Genomic DNA, 16,173 nt, shown 5'->3' with positions numbered 1-16,173 from the left:
GCTAGGTGGCCTGTCCAAACTCTTTTCAAGACAGGATGGGTGAAATGGGCTAGCAGAAAAAAAGAGAACATTGCAGAATCTGAAGCCTGTCAAAGGGATGATAAAAACATGATGTACGTCAGTCTGCAGAACCTGATAGCTCCCCATGCAAAAAGTGTTCGTGCTGCAAAGCAGTCTTCGAATCCCTTTGATCCACGCTGAGACAGCTTATAAATTGATGTTAATATTTAGAGTGAGTACCTTGTAACACTGCAACCATTTGCTTACAGTGTTTTACAAGTCAATTGTGCAGGGGCAAAACTAAGCTCTGCTGCAAAAGCTAAGATGGCTTGGTAATTAAGAACTAGTGTGTAACCTCCTTGTTCACAGAGATGCAATGAAATTAAAGACAATCAATAAAGGTCATCCCTGTGTGTGGTTTTCTGAACAGAAGAGTGCAGTGTCCAGGTCACTTGGTATCCTGACACAGGGGAAACACTGCTTCCAGTGTAGGATGAACACAGCATTTCACATGAGTAAAGGCAAGATCTGTTCAATGACTCTGTTCCACATGCAGATATTATCTAACGAGATGCCTAATGCAAAGTTGAGTTGGCCCTTCTAGTGCTTGCATTGGGATAAGGTCTAAATGGGGTCCCAGTTGACAAAGAAGCAGATCCCCCTAACAGGTGCCGCTGGGGGGTAATCACACAGCAAGACAGCTATACCAAGGATGAAATCCTAAACTCCATTTTGTTGGTCTAGATTTTATGTCTTCTGAAGTCAGATTATTCCATATTGCTCAAATTGCAGTCAGTGCTAACGCCAAAGGAGAGGCAAGCAGCTCTGCAGATTTTGGATTTAACATTTGATATTCATTTTATATGCAGCTGCATGCACAGGGCATGTTGTGCACACAAGAGTGAATGTCTGAGTTTGGGTCACCTCTCAGGGCTGCGAAAGACAGAGAGAGAGAGATGTTGAAAGCAAACAATTTAAAGCAACACATTTAATTAAAAACAAAATGAGAAGTTGTTGCGAGCCTAACGCAGCAGCCTGCAGAGCTCAGTCAATCTTCGGGGGAAATTAGCAAGAGCTACTAATAGCAGCATCCAATTCCATGAGCATCTTAGAGGAGAAAATCATGGGGGAAGGAGATAAATAATATTCAGATGAAACAATTAAAGATCAGCTGCATGACAATCAGAGAGTGAGATCATTCAGGAACAGGGGGAGAAAGCTACAGCTTAAATTTAACTGCTGCTATCCTCAAGCTGCAACTTGGAATTCAAAGTGTTGGCTTTGACTTGAAAAGTTTCATGTGGGTTCGATGCTAGGTCCCACCCTGTAGCACTGCAATTGCTAAGCCAGCTGAGCATGTGAGCTAGCAGGCCGTGTCCATGTTGGCAAGTTGCCCCTCCTTTTAGCCACCAGCACAACTGCTCTGGGGCAGATGGGCGAAGTGGTAGCATACTCTATACAGAGATAAAGCCACACCAGCACAGATCACGTTCACAGAAGCTCAGTCAGTCTCCCGAGCTATATATCAGGAGCAGCCACACTGGTAGCTGAGGTCAGGACAATTCCCTAGTGAAAGTGAGGCTTAGATGTAGGGGAGGAAAGGATGCATGAAGGATGGACTGTCTTTCTCCCTGAGTTCATGGTGGAAAGTGTAGAGGAATGGGTGGAGGGGGGGCAGAAAAGGAGAAGGGTGGGGAGAAGCTGGGGCTGAAGTGGGGGCAGTGGGTCCTCTGAGCTATCTGCAAAGTGATGCCATCTTCGCCCAGGTTTATTTCCTAATCTTTATTTCCATTCATAAACCAAAGACTCCTCCTAACTAAACACAGCTCCCTCCTGCTGTCTGTGTGGTGTACAGATTCTCACCCACTTCTCCCACAAAAATATCCAGATATAAACAGACGGCCACACCGTATATAACCTCTTTGCAGGTTGTAAAAATGGGAAGCTTTAATTGATACTATATTTCAAGCTGTTGTGCAGCAAGGACGTACTCTAGGCAAAGTCCTCTAGGGTATTTTTCTCCAGCCTGGGTTTCTCGGCAAGCAGCTCCCTGTATCTCTACATTTTAAATGATTACCTACAAGAAAGAACTATTGTGAGAGCATAACTGAGGAGTGGCTAACATATTCAGAGGGGATTTTATCACTTTGACAGAGGGGTTCTTTCTTGCTATCTTTTTTCCCTCAGCTTTGCTGCTGCTAAATGCTGCTTTAAATAATGTGTTAAGGGTCCATATCCTCAGACAATCCTCTGCATACTTTTATATTTCATAGCCTACTCTGAAATCATAGCAATGCTTTCTGGTGGTGAGGGTGAGGGTGTGGGAAAGGGTGTGGGAACAGGTGCCTCTGAGTTTCCAGTGGGATTGGCTGAAAATGTGAAGCCAGATGGCCCCGACATGGAGGCAAATGGGAAAGAGGGAGGAGGGAAACACTGACTAGGGGGTTCCCTTCATGGTACTGCATCCAAATAATTTGGGGAGGAGAAAGTGGAGCAGCTGGAATGAACAGGAGTGATCCCATCCACCAAATCCCAAGGCTGGGAGGAACGGCGGGGGGGGGTCCCCCCCCCCCCCCCAAAAAAAAAAATAAAATAAAATAAAAAAGAATCCACTGAGATTCAAGGAGACACTTGACAGCCTATAACTTCCCTGCTGAATCCAGGCACCCATCCCCACCCAGCACATCTCCCTTGGAGAGATATTAGGAGACTCTCCTTATGACCACAGGCACCTCTGACCTCTCCACTGAAGGCAGGTTCCACAGTGCTGGGGGGAAGGATCATATCAGTTATCGCTGGATCTACTTTTATGTTCCAACCCATCTGCAAGGCTTAGGATGGAGAGAAAATGCCATGTTCGACCTGGGTGCTGGACTTTCTAGCCATGGCTCCCAGTATGGCAAGCTGTGGAGAGCAGGTGAGGGGCACCCATGGTGCAGGAAGGGAGAGATTCTCCATCCAGACTTTCCCCTCTCGCCCTCCCACCCATTCCTAACCGAATTATTGTAATGCAGTTATTCATGCCCTATCATTGCCTGCACCCCACAGGATTGGGGCGAACCCAGTTCTGGAGCCAGTATGTTGCATTTGACCCGACTCCACAGAACGAAGGGATACAAATAAGAAAGTGCCTAAAAAGAATGTAAAAAGCAGAAAGCAGTGAAGTGCCCATGTGATGACCCCTCTGCCTGTCCCTGCCTCAGCAGGCTTTGAAGGGATGGAGACAGATCACACTGGGGTTTTACACTATTTGTCTGCCCTATTAAATTAAGGGTGAGCAGCTGTACAAATCAAGCACTAATTGTTCTGAGAAGGAGAAAAAGGAGCAAACAAGTGAATGTAAGAAAGAAAATGAATGCAGAGAGAAGGAAGGGCAATAAAAGTAACTGGGCTATTAATCCAGCCTGGTGCAATGCATTTGCTCTCCTTCGCTTTCATTCAGCATCTGTTTCTGCAACTCCCTTCCTGATCACTGTCACTCCACTTTGCTCTAGTGTTTCTCCTTCCAATGCCACAGCTTGCTCTGCAGGGGAAAAGCTGCTTATTTCTGAGGTCATGTGGCCCTTGTCGCTCTGCTTTCATGCAGGCTGGCTCTGGAACTGGGTATAGTGAAGTTGACTCACATTCATTTAAAGTTCCCTTCAAAGATGTGTCTTCATCTGCTGTGAAAGGATTTTTTTCTTCAGCCTCTGCCTTTGTTTGTCTTTTCCCAGAGAGGTGGGGATGCTTGTAACTTCCTTGATCACTGGCATCTACTGAGAAACTGTGTTGGTCTAATAAAATATATCACCTCTACCCGGAGTTCTGATTCCAGATGCTAAACAAGGGCACCTTCATCTTGCACCTGGAGCTGTCTCCAACACATTTGCCATCCACCCCATGATCAGAGGGACTGGCTTATTCCCATGCAAATACCAGAAAGCACAGCTTGAGAAGACCAAAGCATTTATGTGTGTGGCAACATTTAAAAGCTATCAGGCATACAGTTATGGGTCATGCAGTAGGCTGCTTTAGCACTGATCAAAGCTCTAAAGGCATGTTTCACCTAAGGAAATCAGATCCAGTGTCATGCTCTCCATGTAGGAATGGTAGCACAAACCTCAAATACTGATATGTGCACCAGCTCAAGAAAGGACGTCGCTTCACTTAGTTACAACCAGGGTAAGATCACATGAGTGCAAGTCCCATATTTCCCAAGTTTAAGGCATCTCCTTGAAAATTCAAATATAGCCTAATACAGATCAGGCCTCACTATGAAGAAGTGTTGTGCTTTCCAGTTTCCTTTTAGTCCCTCAGTGTATTATTCGCTGCTTCTCTGTTCAGGATTAGCCTGGAGAAACAGAATGAGAAGCCTTCTTCTCTGGTCCCCCCCTCCCTCTGCTTTTTGTAAACACATTACAAGAGCTGCAATCCAAACAGATAAATCAGCCTCCAATTCTGAATGTCAAACTTGGTTATTCCCTTTGTGCAACACTGAAATTAGCAACAATTCATACAGGGGAAAAGCAAAGCCAACCACACTTTACTGGGCATCATTAGCATTTCCAGTCCTGGCTTAATGCTGTGATCTCCTTAAATGTTTTATAATACTTTTCTGCCAGGCTGGCGCTACCTGGGGATTTGTTGTTATTTAAAGGAGGGAATGGCTCTAAGCGCTTCTCTGTTCCAAGACAAGGGGCTCTGAATGCCAGTGCATCTAATGATGAGATTTCAGGAAAACTGATATTCACTGCAAATTGTCTTTGTTGCTTCCAATTCTGTCTTGAAGCCTTTGACTGTGTTTCTCTTTTAAAAAAATATAATAAAAAAATGCTTCACAGTTTATAATTATATTTTACAGTTTCATTACAAATCTCATTTTAATTCTTTTTCAAACCTTTTCACCAGTCCTCTCACCACTTTCTCTTTAGAAAAGTCATTAAAGTCAGGATTGGAGATCATCCCATTTCCCCCAGTTTCAAGGATATTAATCAGTTTTATTGGTATTTCATTGTCATCTCCACTTGAGTGTTCTGGGTATTTGCATAATTTGCAGTGCCACCCTCTTTCTAGAGATGGGAACATAACCGGCTCCATTTTCGCTTTAATGCTATGGAGTCACATTAGATTTTGTTTTATTTTATTTTTGAGGACACAGTGACATCCGTTAGAACTGCCGCCTGAAAGGCAGGACTCCTGGGTTTAATTCGCACCACTCACTGGCTATTTGACCTTTAGCAAATCAGTTTAGCTTTCAGTGCCTTAATGAAGCTAGTGCAATAAGAATAATACTCCCTCTCCCCCTCCCCTCCTCCCAGACCTAGGGCCACCAAGAATCTTAACTAGTATTTAGCTATTTTCATTGTAAGCACAATGAGCAAGACTGATGTTTGATATGCATCTGTGCAGCACCTGGCACACTGGGCCGCAGTCCTCACATGCTACTCCTGGATGCACCCAGAACACCAACAGTAACGAAATAATTTGCAATTGATTTGTGAATGCTCTAAGTTTTGGATGTCACTGCACAGCAAAAGAGCGGCAATAACTGCCTCCTTAACACTGCAAGGCTTCTATATCTTCTTTTCTGTTCATCGATTACTCCTGAACCATGTTTGGTGAAAACTCCAATAGTATTCATGCTATTCAATTTCTACCAGGATTTTAAAAAAATAATAATAATTTCTAAGGATGTAGGTAAGTGAGTGGGTTCATTTTACACCCATGTCATTTTCTATTCTTAACACTGAGATGTTTTTCCCCAGCTCCGTTTAAGATTTCAAAATGGAAGCATAACCAACATAGCTGACAAGGGCCAAATGTTGGATATAATACGATACCCAACATACACTAAAATTCATTTTGTGATTTTTACAGGCTAAGATTTAGGTAGCATCTTTGAGACCTGTGGAAAAGGTAACTTCGTACCTTTATATGATTTTTTCAGAAGCACATTACAACCCAGCCAGTCCCACAAGTACTGCTCTGGGTTCCCTAGCTATACATGCAAAGCTTATGGGCATCAGCCTCTAGGATGGTTTAGACAGTTATGGTTCTGCCTGGAATAGGCAGGATCCTTTATCATAATAAGGCTTCTTCAAACCTTTTTTTTTTTTTTTTTCCTGATCCTATGAAACATTTTCACACAGGTCACTGGAGTGGGCAAGGCACTTGGTTTTCAAGTTAGTGCAAAATTCAATAGCACTGATAAATACTGAGGCCAGAAAGGACCATGGCTGTACATCCAGTCTGATGCCAGGTGATCCAGATGAGTAAGTTTTCATTCAGTTCTTTGGTTGTGACTTAAAATCCATCTCATCATGCTTGGTCCCTCCGATTTACTCTCTCCTCCACACTAAAGCTTAGTGCTTGCCCAGCACTACTCTGACAAAGAGCACAAAAGTAGAAGGTCTACTCCTGGAGCAGGACCAAATGCCTATTGGTGCGATATGCAAGCTAGTGAGCGATAGACTGTGGCTACCGCATACCTAACGCTTGTTAGCAGATGCTGTGCACCACATTTCTTTCAGAGGAAAGCACACCATCAGCCTGCCCCAAGCAGTACGGAGAGTGCAGGAGCTGAAGAATTGGAACAGACTAAATAATGGGTCCCATCTGCAGGAAGAAAATGAAATTTGCCCTCATGTTACTGAAAAGTTGCACTTGATGCTCACTGCACATTATATGGAAAAGGTCAGTGAAACACAACAAACACAAGGAGCCAAGCTGGCGAAAGCAATAAATAGTGACAGCAGCCCTTGTCTAATTCTTCAGAGCCTCTCTCGCTTTGCTCCAGTACTAGCAATTTCACTTTCCATGGAGCAGCAAAGGCTGGAGATAAAAAGCTTTGCTCCAATGGGAGGGAGAGCATGAATGTAGCTTCCCAGGGCTACTTGGCAAATCCCAGCAGTTGAATTCAAGGCAATTAAGATTTTCAACTGGGCAGGGGATTGTAAATGGATGTGATAGGAAGATTTCTGCCTCCCCATCCTACCTAATTTTGCTTTGCTTTCATAGGGGTGGCATCCCTTTGTCTGAAATGACGGCCTGCAGAGACACGAGGCAGCTTCACAGGTGATATCAGGCAAGCTATGGTCCTGTATGGGGCAGGTAAGAGTCAAACCAGCTACAACGCTCCCACACAACCAATCCATAAATTCCCTTCAGTGTCTTCCTCACAACCTTCCTGCTCCCTTTTTAAAACAGCTTAAGTGAATGCAGGACTGTTGAATGGTGCCAGATGACCAGCACCTGAGATTGAAACCCCTAGCTCACCCACAGAACAGTGCAGCTCATGCAGCAGCAATGCATGCTACACCTGATGCTACTACAAGTGACGGGCCACCTGCTTGAGAGATCCCTTTGGGAGGGGTGGGGGGAAAATGTAATGTTTGGGGCCTGTCATCTTTTTCTTCTTCCTGCACAGACTGCTAGCAGTTGGGGAAATGTTGTTACGCGAGGATGTGAGGGCAGGAAGTTAAGTGTTCTCTAAAGTGTTATAGCCAAGTATATTTCCGAGGAATCCTGTATGTTAAGATTGTGGGGAGCATTTTTTGGAAGAGATCTAATAAAGGAACATTTCAGGAGACCTGCACTGGCTGAAACAGATTTGGTATCTAATGCACCCAAAAGCTCGAAGTTGCTGTCAGGGCCTTACCATCTGCAATGAAGTGCTCAGGAACATGAAGAGTCACCTTCACCGTTAGTGGGCAGGACAGCTGAGTGCCGCATACCATGGCCAGGATGCAGGAGCTGATTGTGATGAGAGTCAGAGCCGTCTTGTTCACAGGACTCTTCACCGAACCTGGAACAAATATATACATAGAGCCTGATTTCAGGAGCCTCATAGGGTCATTTAGTCCAACCCCTTGCTCAAGGCAAGACTGCCCCCCAAATAAACCATCCCAGCCAAGTATATAGGATCACAGGAAAGTACAGCTGGCAGGGTCAAAATGCTCCACAATCTCAAAAGGATTCTGCCTTTTCAAAACCCTTCTAAGGGAGGGAAACATCTTCACACAAGGACTTAAGGCCAGGATAAATGAGTGACTCACCCCAAAAATCACACTGAAAGCCAGTGGCTGAAATAGAAAGCAAAATCTTGACTGCCCCATGCAACTGCCTATTGATCATGCTGCCTTCTCATCCATTTGGCTCAGCATCTCCCATCCCTTCCATTGGGGGTAACATCTATCAGGTCATAATGTGGCTGTGAGGCTAAATTCATCAGAAACTTAAAAGGTTAAGCAAGTGAAAAGTATTAGATTTAATTGCAAAGCAGCCTCAGCTAAGTGCATCTCCTGGAGAAGGGCAGTGCAGTTCAGAGCAAACCATGTTTAAGAAAATCAGTTTGATAGCATTCAGGTTGAAGAACATTTCAAGGGTCCAACTGAGTTTTTTCATTCATTCATTTTCTTTAAAGATTAATTCAGAGTCTAAGTGTCTCAGGCCACTGGGGCCAGCCCAGTTCTAAAGCCCATCTGTTTTAAGTGTGATTTTTTTCAAACGTGGCTGGTGACTCTATATGTTTCAATCTTCCAGTGCTCAACTTAAGAAAACTTAAGGGACCTAATTTTTAGTAGTGATTTCTAAAGAGTTTTAAAAAATCTGGTTTTTTGAAGTGCCTGGAGCCCCAAAACTGAGTGCCCTACACCCAGGTCACCAGTCATTTTCTAATCTTTCAACCTAAACTTTCATAACAACCTACAAAATCAATTTTCTTCAAACTTTGCTTGCTGGCTGATTGTATTGAGTCTTGTTGAGTCTTAATAATAATAGTAATAATAATAAGACGACGACGACGACCAGGTCTGAAGGCTGCCTGCATTGTGCTATCATTAACTCCAAGCAGTGTCACAAGAACTCTATCTTTGTACAAATATTTCAGTTGCACTAATTAGCAAGTGCTATCTCCTAATTGTTAATATTGATACAATTTTAGACATTTAAAAGTGACTGCAGTCAACAACAAAACAAGCTGTGCAAACAAACCAGAGTCAAAACAAGCATAAGACACTCCAAGCAGAATGCTCTTTTGCCAGTCACAGAAGCTTGTAACATCCCTCAAAGCACAGCTTGCAAAGGGCTTTCTTGCTTGTGTTAGCTCAAATATTTTCTGACATTATGAAGACAGCCTTCAGTGCAGGCCGACTCAACTCTAAAGGCTCCCCATCCTACCCTGACACCAGAGCGATGTGTGGGTCATACCAGGCCTTCCTTCTTCAGTCTCTGAGGGGCATCTGTCTAACATCATGGATGATCGAATGCTGGCACCTCAGAAATAATTCAGTAGACATGGGGCCTTTGAAGCTAAGGAGCTCCCTCATCCACAGCTACCAAGAACAGTGTTCTGCTGTTGGACTCGGAACATAATCCCTCAGCTTCAGCAAGGTTTGTTTGATGGTTTTTTTAGCAAAGGGAATCAAATGAAAAAAGAACTTGATCATCAGCAGCTCTGCACAGAATGGCACCGGGAACAGAATTCACCGAGAAACCCTGCTCCATCACATGACATTATGGAAACCAAATTAGACCAGTGCTCATTCATATTTCACATTTGCATTTCGCCAAGTAGCTATACTATATAAAGAAAGGAAACAGAAACCGTAAGTTAAGATGGAGAACTGTCTCATGGGATCCAACAGCTTCCATTCAGCACAAGTCAGCGGTAGCATCTGGTGGCTGCACCATGGAAAGAGACTGTGGTCCTCACCCATGGCCCACTAAACAGGTATCCAATACCCAGAACTGCACCATCACAACTGACATACACAGGCTGTAACCTGAAAAATCAAGGCATTCATGGGCTATTGATAATAAATTACCCTCTCCCCCACAGACAGGACAGGGTGGGTTGGGTACAGATATCCACACTGCTGCTGTTTGTGCTGCATCTCCTCTTGGTTACAAGACTTTACTCCCCAGGTGTACCTATTTTAATACTTTGCATCAGCACTAAAATGTACTTAAAACTAGTGAAAGATGCACTGCCTTTAGCAAAAGAAACCCTTCTCTGACACTGGGGAATCAGCTCCATGCCAGGGGAGTACAGTTTCAGGAGTATGAAAATGCATAAGACAGAACACGGACCTGCAATTAATGGGAGCCACCACTGAATGACCTATATGGGTTCAAGAATGACTGCTGAATTCCCATCAGGTCTGATCGCATCCTTCTCTGAACTCCGAGCAGGCATATTTATTTATTTCTGGAACTCAATCTATCCCCCCCACCCCACCCCAACCGTCACCCCCAATCTCATCAGCAAACTGAGATTTAAAATGCATTCATTTGAAAATTGATCAGGAAAGACATCCAGCAGGTTAGCACTCCTGCACTTTGCCTTATAATTTGATCATTTCTGCTACTAGATATATTGGCAGTAGAGCAAGAAAGTCACATTTGAGCTGGATCCAGAACACAAACAACATTTTCAATTAAAAGGAACAGTTGCACCAAAGAAAAAAAGTCTGAGGGATGAAGGGACTCACAGACTAGGTAAGTGTGGTTGTTGGTTAGTCTATAATGTGAAAATCTATCCTGCCTTCTACTTGACTTCAGACTAGTATGGTTAATTGTGTCTCTTGTGTCTGGCTGACATACAGTGCTTAAGAGGAGGTGCTGACCTGCTGGACAGCTCCCTCAAGAACCAAAGAGATTGGAGATGAGAGAAAAGAAGTATTTGTACAGCACTTTCCAAATTCCTTGTGTCCATAAAGTGTTGCACACACAATCCTCCCTCCAAAATACTCAAATAGCCCTATTCACACTTTGGCACTGATTTCCTGTATGACTTTGTCCACTTTGCTGTGTTCCTTTTCCCTTCCCACTTATTATCAGGCTGTGTGCACGTGCGTGTGCATGAGTGTGTGTGCACATGTGTATGTGGTGCATGGTACCATACTCTTCCTCTCAACTGGGGCCTACCAGAAGGCAAAAAAATGAACAAACTGGTAATGGGAATATTCTGATTCATAACAGCCTTGACAGCCCCTATTTTCCTCATTATAAACTGACATTCATTCCAAGATCTTAAAGCTCTTTCCAGAAGTTAAACTTCAGGTCCCTTTTGCATTAGACAAGGGTAATCACCATTTTGCAATGAAAATGAGTCACAAATATGATGACTTGTCAAACACCATGCAGACAGTCAGTGACAGAGATGGAAAGTGAACTCAGGGTCCCTTCTCCCCATCCTGCCTTAAGCCCTTAAGACCAAACTCTACCACCCCGCCCCCCCCCAAAAAAACCCCAAAAAACAAAACAACCTCCCCCAAAAAAACAACCCACAAATGGTGCAAAATACTGAAAGGCTTTTACATATGAGCTCACTAAAGATAGGGACAGATATGTGAGTGCAGGGTGATTTACTGCTACTCTCATAACTGAGGATGACAGCCCCCTACCCCAACACCATTTCACTGTTCATTTTCATCACATGCATCTAATTATGGACTTCCAGTACTGCAAACATATTTCACAAAGTGCTGGCAAGCAGGGAGCTCTGATCAATGGATGATGGGGCTCATGTTGGAAAAGAGACTGGATTTCCAGTTCAGCCTTTTATAGCTCCTGGTCAGTTTGCTGCCAGGGTCTGAGAGACACTGCTGGAGATGGCAGATCCCTCCCTCATCATTTAAACACAGGGACATTTCTCTCCTTTTCCATCCCAGAGCCTGCTCTTCAGACCACTAAGGATTCAGCATAAGTCTTCTTGCATTGTGTTTAAATGCCCATCTGGAAACAAATGGCTTTGTGCCAGACCTCTAAAAACACAGAGAAATGGATGCTTTACGACCCATTGCTAACTAAACAAATCTCAACAAGTTCTCAGGGGTTTCTCTGTCAGTGCTAAAGAAGGGAAACAGAAAGAACAATTCTGTTCTGGCCCCAAGGGTACCCAAATCCAGCTCTCAGCAGGTATTCCAGTAACTGCCAGGACTAATTGAATTGCCTTGTTAAGCCTACTTAGGCTGGCGACCCAAGCTTTGCTGCTCTGAACCCTTTGCTCTCCACTCCCCCCACCTCCTGTAAAGTCCTGGACTCCCACTGAGATATTTGCACAACACTTTGCAAACCCAAGTAAACTGAGTGACTGACACCATGGCTGATATTTTAAGGTCACGAAGAGTGGGAATGAAAATCCCTGGGGGAATAAGGCTGAGGGTTGGGCAGCATAAGGTCTGAGAGGGAGGGCGTGTGTGGGCATGGGGAAATCCTCCCAGAGGAAACGGCTCCTGCCCTCTAAGAGTTCGAATGGACCTTTCCTGCCTGTCCCAAGTTAGGGGCAGAGAACAATCTGTATCCCAGTCTCACAGTCCAGCGCTAGATCCTACCGTGCTCTGATGACAGGAAAGCACATTCCTTCATCCTCTTCACAGAGCTATTTACTTCCCTTGAAAGCTCAGTCAACTACTCTGGCTACAGAAGTAAGGGGAACAGCCAAGGCTGGCAGCATGTGGCCTAAAGGCCAGATCTGGCCCACAGAGCCACGGGATCTGACCTATGCAGCTGGAGGCCTTTGCCTGTGCCCACAATCATGCCAGGGCAAGCCAGCAAGCAGCTGAGTCACTGCTACTTCTCCCCCCACCTCGCCTCCCACCCTGGCTGCAGCATGGGCACAGCTTCCAGGCAGTGGGAAGCTCAGCCAGGGCTCCAGCTGCATTTGCATTGCAGCCAGGAGGCAGGGATAGGGGGTGCAGCACGGACATGGTTTGCTGCTGCCCAGCCCCAGCACAGCTCCCCACTGGCTGGAAGCTGCACTCACTCCCCAGCCAGGGAGCCCGAGGCTGGGAGAAGCAGCAGAGGTGAAGGAGCAGCTCCAAGCTGCCAGGCCCTGGTGCAGTTGCAAAGAGAGTCCCCTGCTGCTGATGTGTTACCGAAGCCACCCAGCCTGCTTTGGACCAGGGCCAGGTCATTCTGGCCTGCAGCTTCTTAAAGCTTGCCAAATGCCAGTCAAAGCTCTTCCTACTCCCCCTCCACCTGTCCTCTTGCTTGTGCATGGCTGAGGCAAGGAGCAAACAGCTCCTACTCTGTTCGGAGCAGTAGGGACATACTTTGAGAAGAGGAATGAAGGGGGAATTGCATCCTTGCATGGCTAAGGGGAAAATGGAAGGCAAATACCTGCCCCTTGAGCATACATGTAGCAGCCAGTGCTGGGAGGGTAGCTGGAAGGGGCATATTCAGATATGTGAAGTCAGGGGGTGAGGAACGCTGGGGAAGAGCAGTGTATGCAGTACTCTGTAGGGCTCTCCACCCCACTGTCTTCCATTCACACTCCTGCAGTCAGCCAGACCCCAGAGTAGGCAAGAAGAAATCAACCCCCCACCCTCCCCCACCTTTCCCCTAAAAGACGGCTAGCAGGCAAGGCCAGAGAAGTTTGCTTCAGTAATCCCAATCAATATGAATAAAAAAAAATCAATGACTCCACAGGAGAAACGCCTTGCCTACAGCCCACCTTGGCTGATGTATCTCAGAGCTTGGCAAACCCCTATTTTGTTTGACTGCTTGAAGGCGGGGGGTGGGAGGGGGTGTTACCATCTGAAATGTTAGATTTTCTGGGAAGGGGGGTTAAACAAAATGGAAATAGATTTTAAGACAAAACATTTTGAATTGAAAAATTGAGATGTTCCATTTAAAAACTGTCAAAACAAATCACTCTTCAGGATTTTCTTTATCCTTTTTATTTTCCCCCTTGGCCCAATCAGTTCAGGAAGTTTAATGTGAATTCATGAACTATTCCAACCATCCAAATGTGCATTTTGAGACACAAAGGGGAAGTTCAGTCTTAAAACAATTGCCACAGCTCTAGTCTCAGGTAGGTAGGAAGCTGTAGGGCCATGTTTGGCAGCCAAGCCTGATCGAATCCATAGAGAAGCAGGGCTGGAAGGGGATTCTGAAGGTCATCTAGTCCAACTCCCTGTCTGATGCAGGATCATCCCTATCCAAGCCATCCCGTACAAATCACTGTCTAACCTATTACTAAAATGACAGAGTCAACCTTGTCACACAACCACAAGGTATATATAGCACCCTAACCTGCCACAGGTAAAGCAGGAGGACAACAGCAGTCAGTGTCCTGATGCTACAAAGGTTGTGAAAATACACTTGAGAAATCCACAGAACAGGATCACACCCATGCACTACAGAGAAAAGCAACCTGTACCCCCCACCTCTGACACACACAATCCATACCAATCTGACCACAAGGTAAAATTCCTCCCTGACCAAAAATGCAGTGATTAGTCTGACCCAGAGTGGAAGGATAAGACCCTCTAGCTAGGAACCTCCAGGTTTTAGTCACAGCAGGAGCGCTGGCACACCTCTATATCCCTAACCATGGCTATACTCAACATCTAAATCTTCTGAGGAAGTGGGGGAAAAAAGAAACAACCTGACATATAGGCACCAAGAAGGTTAAAAACAAAACAAAACACCTTTCCAGACCCATGTGGCATCTAGCAAAGCCCCAAAGCATGGGCAATACCCATAGTATAGCATAGGTATAATACCTACTCCTAAGCAATTCCTATCCAACATCATCTTGAATGCTTTCAATGATGGAGATTGCACCGCTCCCCTAGGCAGTCTATTCCACTGCTTCATTGCTCTAACAGTGAAGATGTTTTTTCTTGCTACAGCTTCAAGCCACTGACCTGTATCCTGCTGTGCAGCAAGACAGAGAAGGTATTCTCCCCCTCTTCTTTATATAAGCTCTACAGATATTTGAAGACTGCTATCATGTCCTCTTAAGTGCCTTTCCAGCAAGCTGAAAAACCTGTTTCCTTGCACCTCTCTTCCTATGACTTGGAAGAGGTATCAGGAATTAGAATAGCATCAGAAACTCCTGAGCTCTGGCCCTTATCCCATCAAAAACTTCAAATGACTTGGGCAAATTACTTTGCAGCCCTGTGCCTCGGTTGAAAACCTGTAAAATGGGAGCTAATGGGTCACGAGGGGTTATGATCTGACCGAGATGCATGCGGCTTGGTGGAATCAACTAGTGTAATCTGTCTGAGCTGATCTGGTTGGGGATGCACTGTAGTCAGACTGGAACCAGAGCCTGATGTCCTTCATGTCCCCATTTAAATATTTTCAACTTCAACGTTTCATCAACTTAGCTTTTCCTTGGTATGGCAGAGAAGAATCAGAGGGGAGAAAGAGCTGTCCCCAGTGCACGGAGAAGGAAGATGAAAACAGGAGATGAAGTGGTAAGGAAGGGAACGCGGGATCCATGAGGAGGTGAATAGGAGGATGGAATGGAGTCCCACTAAATAGAAGGAAGTGAGAAACCTCTTCTCCTGCCCTCATATTCCCAGGAGACAACCAAGGAAAGTGAAAATAAAAAGCAAACCAATCAGTTATAGAGTTCTAAACTGTATCAGAGTTTCTTCCTGCTCATGATCTGATTAACTACACTTTAATTAAGACTGGAAGAGAAAAGAAGTTCAAAAATAAAAACTCTCCTTAGAAGTCTCTGTCCCTAACCATGCAAGCAACCACTGCTGTGGGCAAAGAGCCCCTGCCACCATTTGCCTTTGTGCTTATATATTTATTTAATTTATTTATTTTACACAGGTGCCAATTAGCTTTGCTCTGGCTTGCCTGAGCCCCTCTATGGAGTCAAGAAACAGCTTGCAAAGCACCAAATTCCCCTAAAGATTTTGCACCTGCTGCAAGATGAAGATAAATTCAAAGCCACCAGTGTAAACACTCTGCAAACAGACACATTAAATACACCATGTCTCATCTGAAATATCATTTCCTCATCCTGCTAATTACTTGCTGCTTTGGTTGCCTCGCTCTCCCCACAACCCCAACCCACCAAAAGGGCAAAAAAACCTCTGAGCTTGTCTCTCTGGCACTGAGAGCACTGCCTAAGTCAAAAAGGTAGGCACCAAACACATATGGATTTACAAGAAACGCAAATACCCTGCGCTTGCGGTAATATGATGTTTCTAAATCAGGCTCGTAAATACATGCTTGGGAGATTAGTCTATAAAAAAATAAACTTTAATTACTCCATCTTTATCAGCACATATCCCATAGCATTAGCCATATGTGAGTGTTAAGCGCCAAGTGCTTTGCAATTTCCCTCCCCCTCCCCACAGATAATAGTATAATACATAGTGTTTCAAGGCTATTCAAATATTAAAATGTATTTCTGCCTCCCGAGAAAGATGGGGATATAGAAAT

General features: G+C 44.8%; 1 protein-coding gene across 1 annotated transcript in view; it reads right to left on the bottom strand.

Moving 5' to 3' along the window:
* The window catches only part of ASTN2 (astrotactin 2), a 594,006-nt gene that overhangs the window by 346,808 nt on the left and 231,025 nt on the right, over positions 1 to 16,173 (bottom strand). Inside the window, 1 exon segment of the mRNA XM_006026274.3 lies at positions 7,637 to 7,783. Coding sequence (XP_006026336.1) covers positions 7,637 to 7,783 — 147 coding nt within the window.

This window comes from Alligator sinensis, unplaced genomic scaffold, assembly GCF_000455745.1.
Source record: "Alligator sinensis unplaced genomic scaffold, ASM45574v1 scaffold519_1, whole genome shotgun sequence".
In the NCBI taxonomy this organism is placed as follows: Eukaryota; Metazoa; Chordata; order Crocodylia; family Alligatoridae; genus Alligator; species Alligator sinensis.
This window is presented reverse-complemented; position numbering and strand designations above follow the sequence as displayed.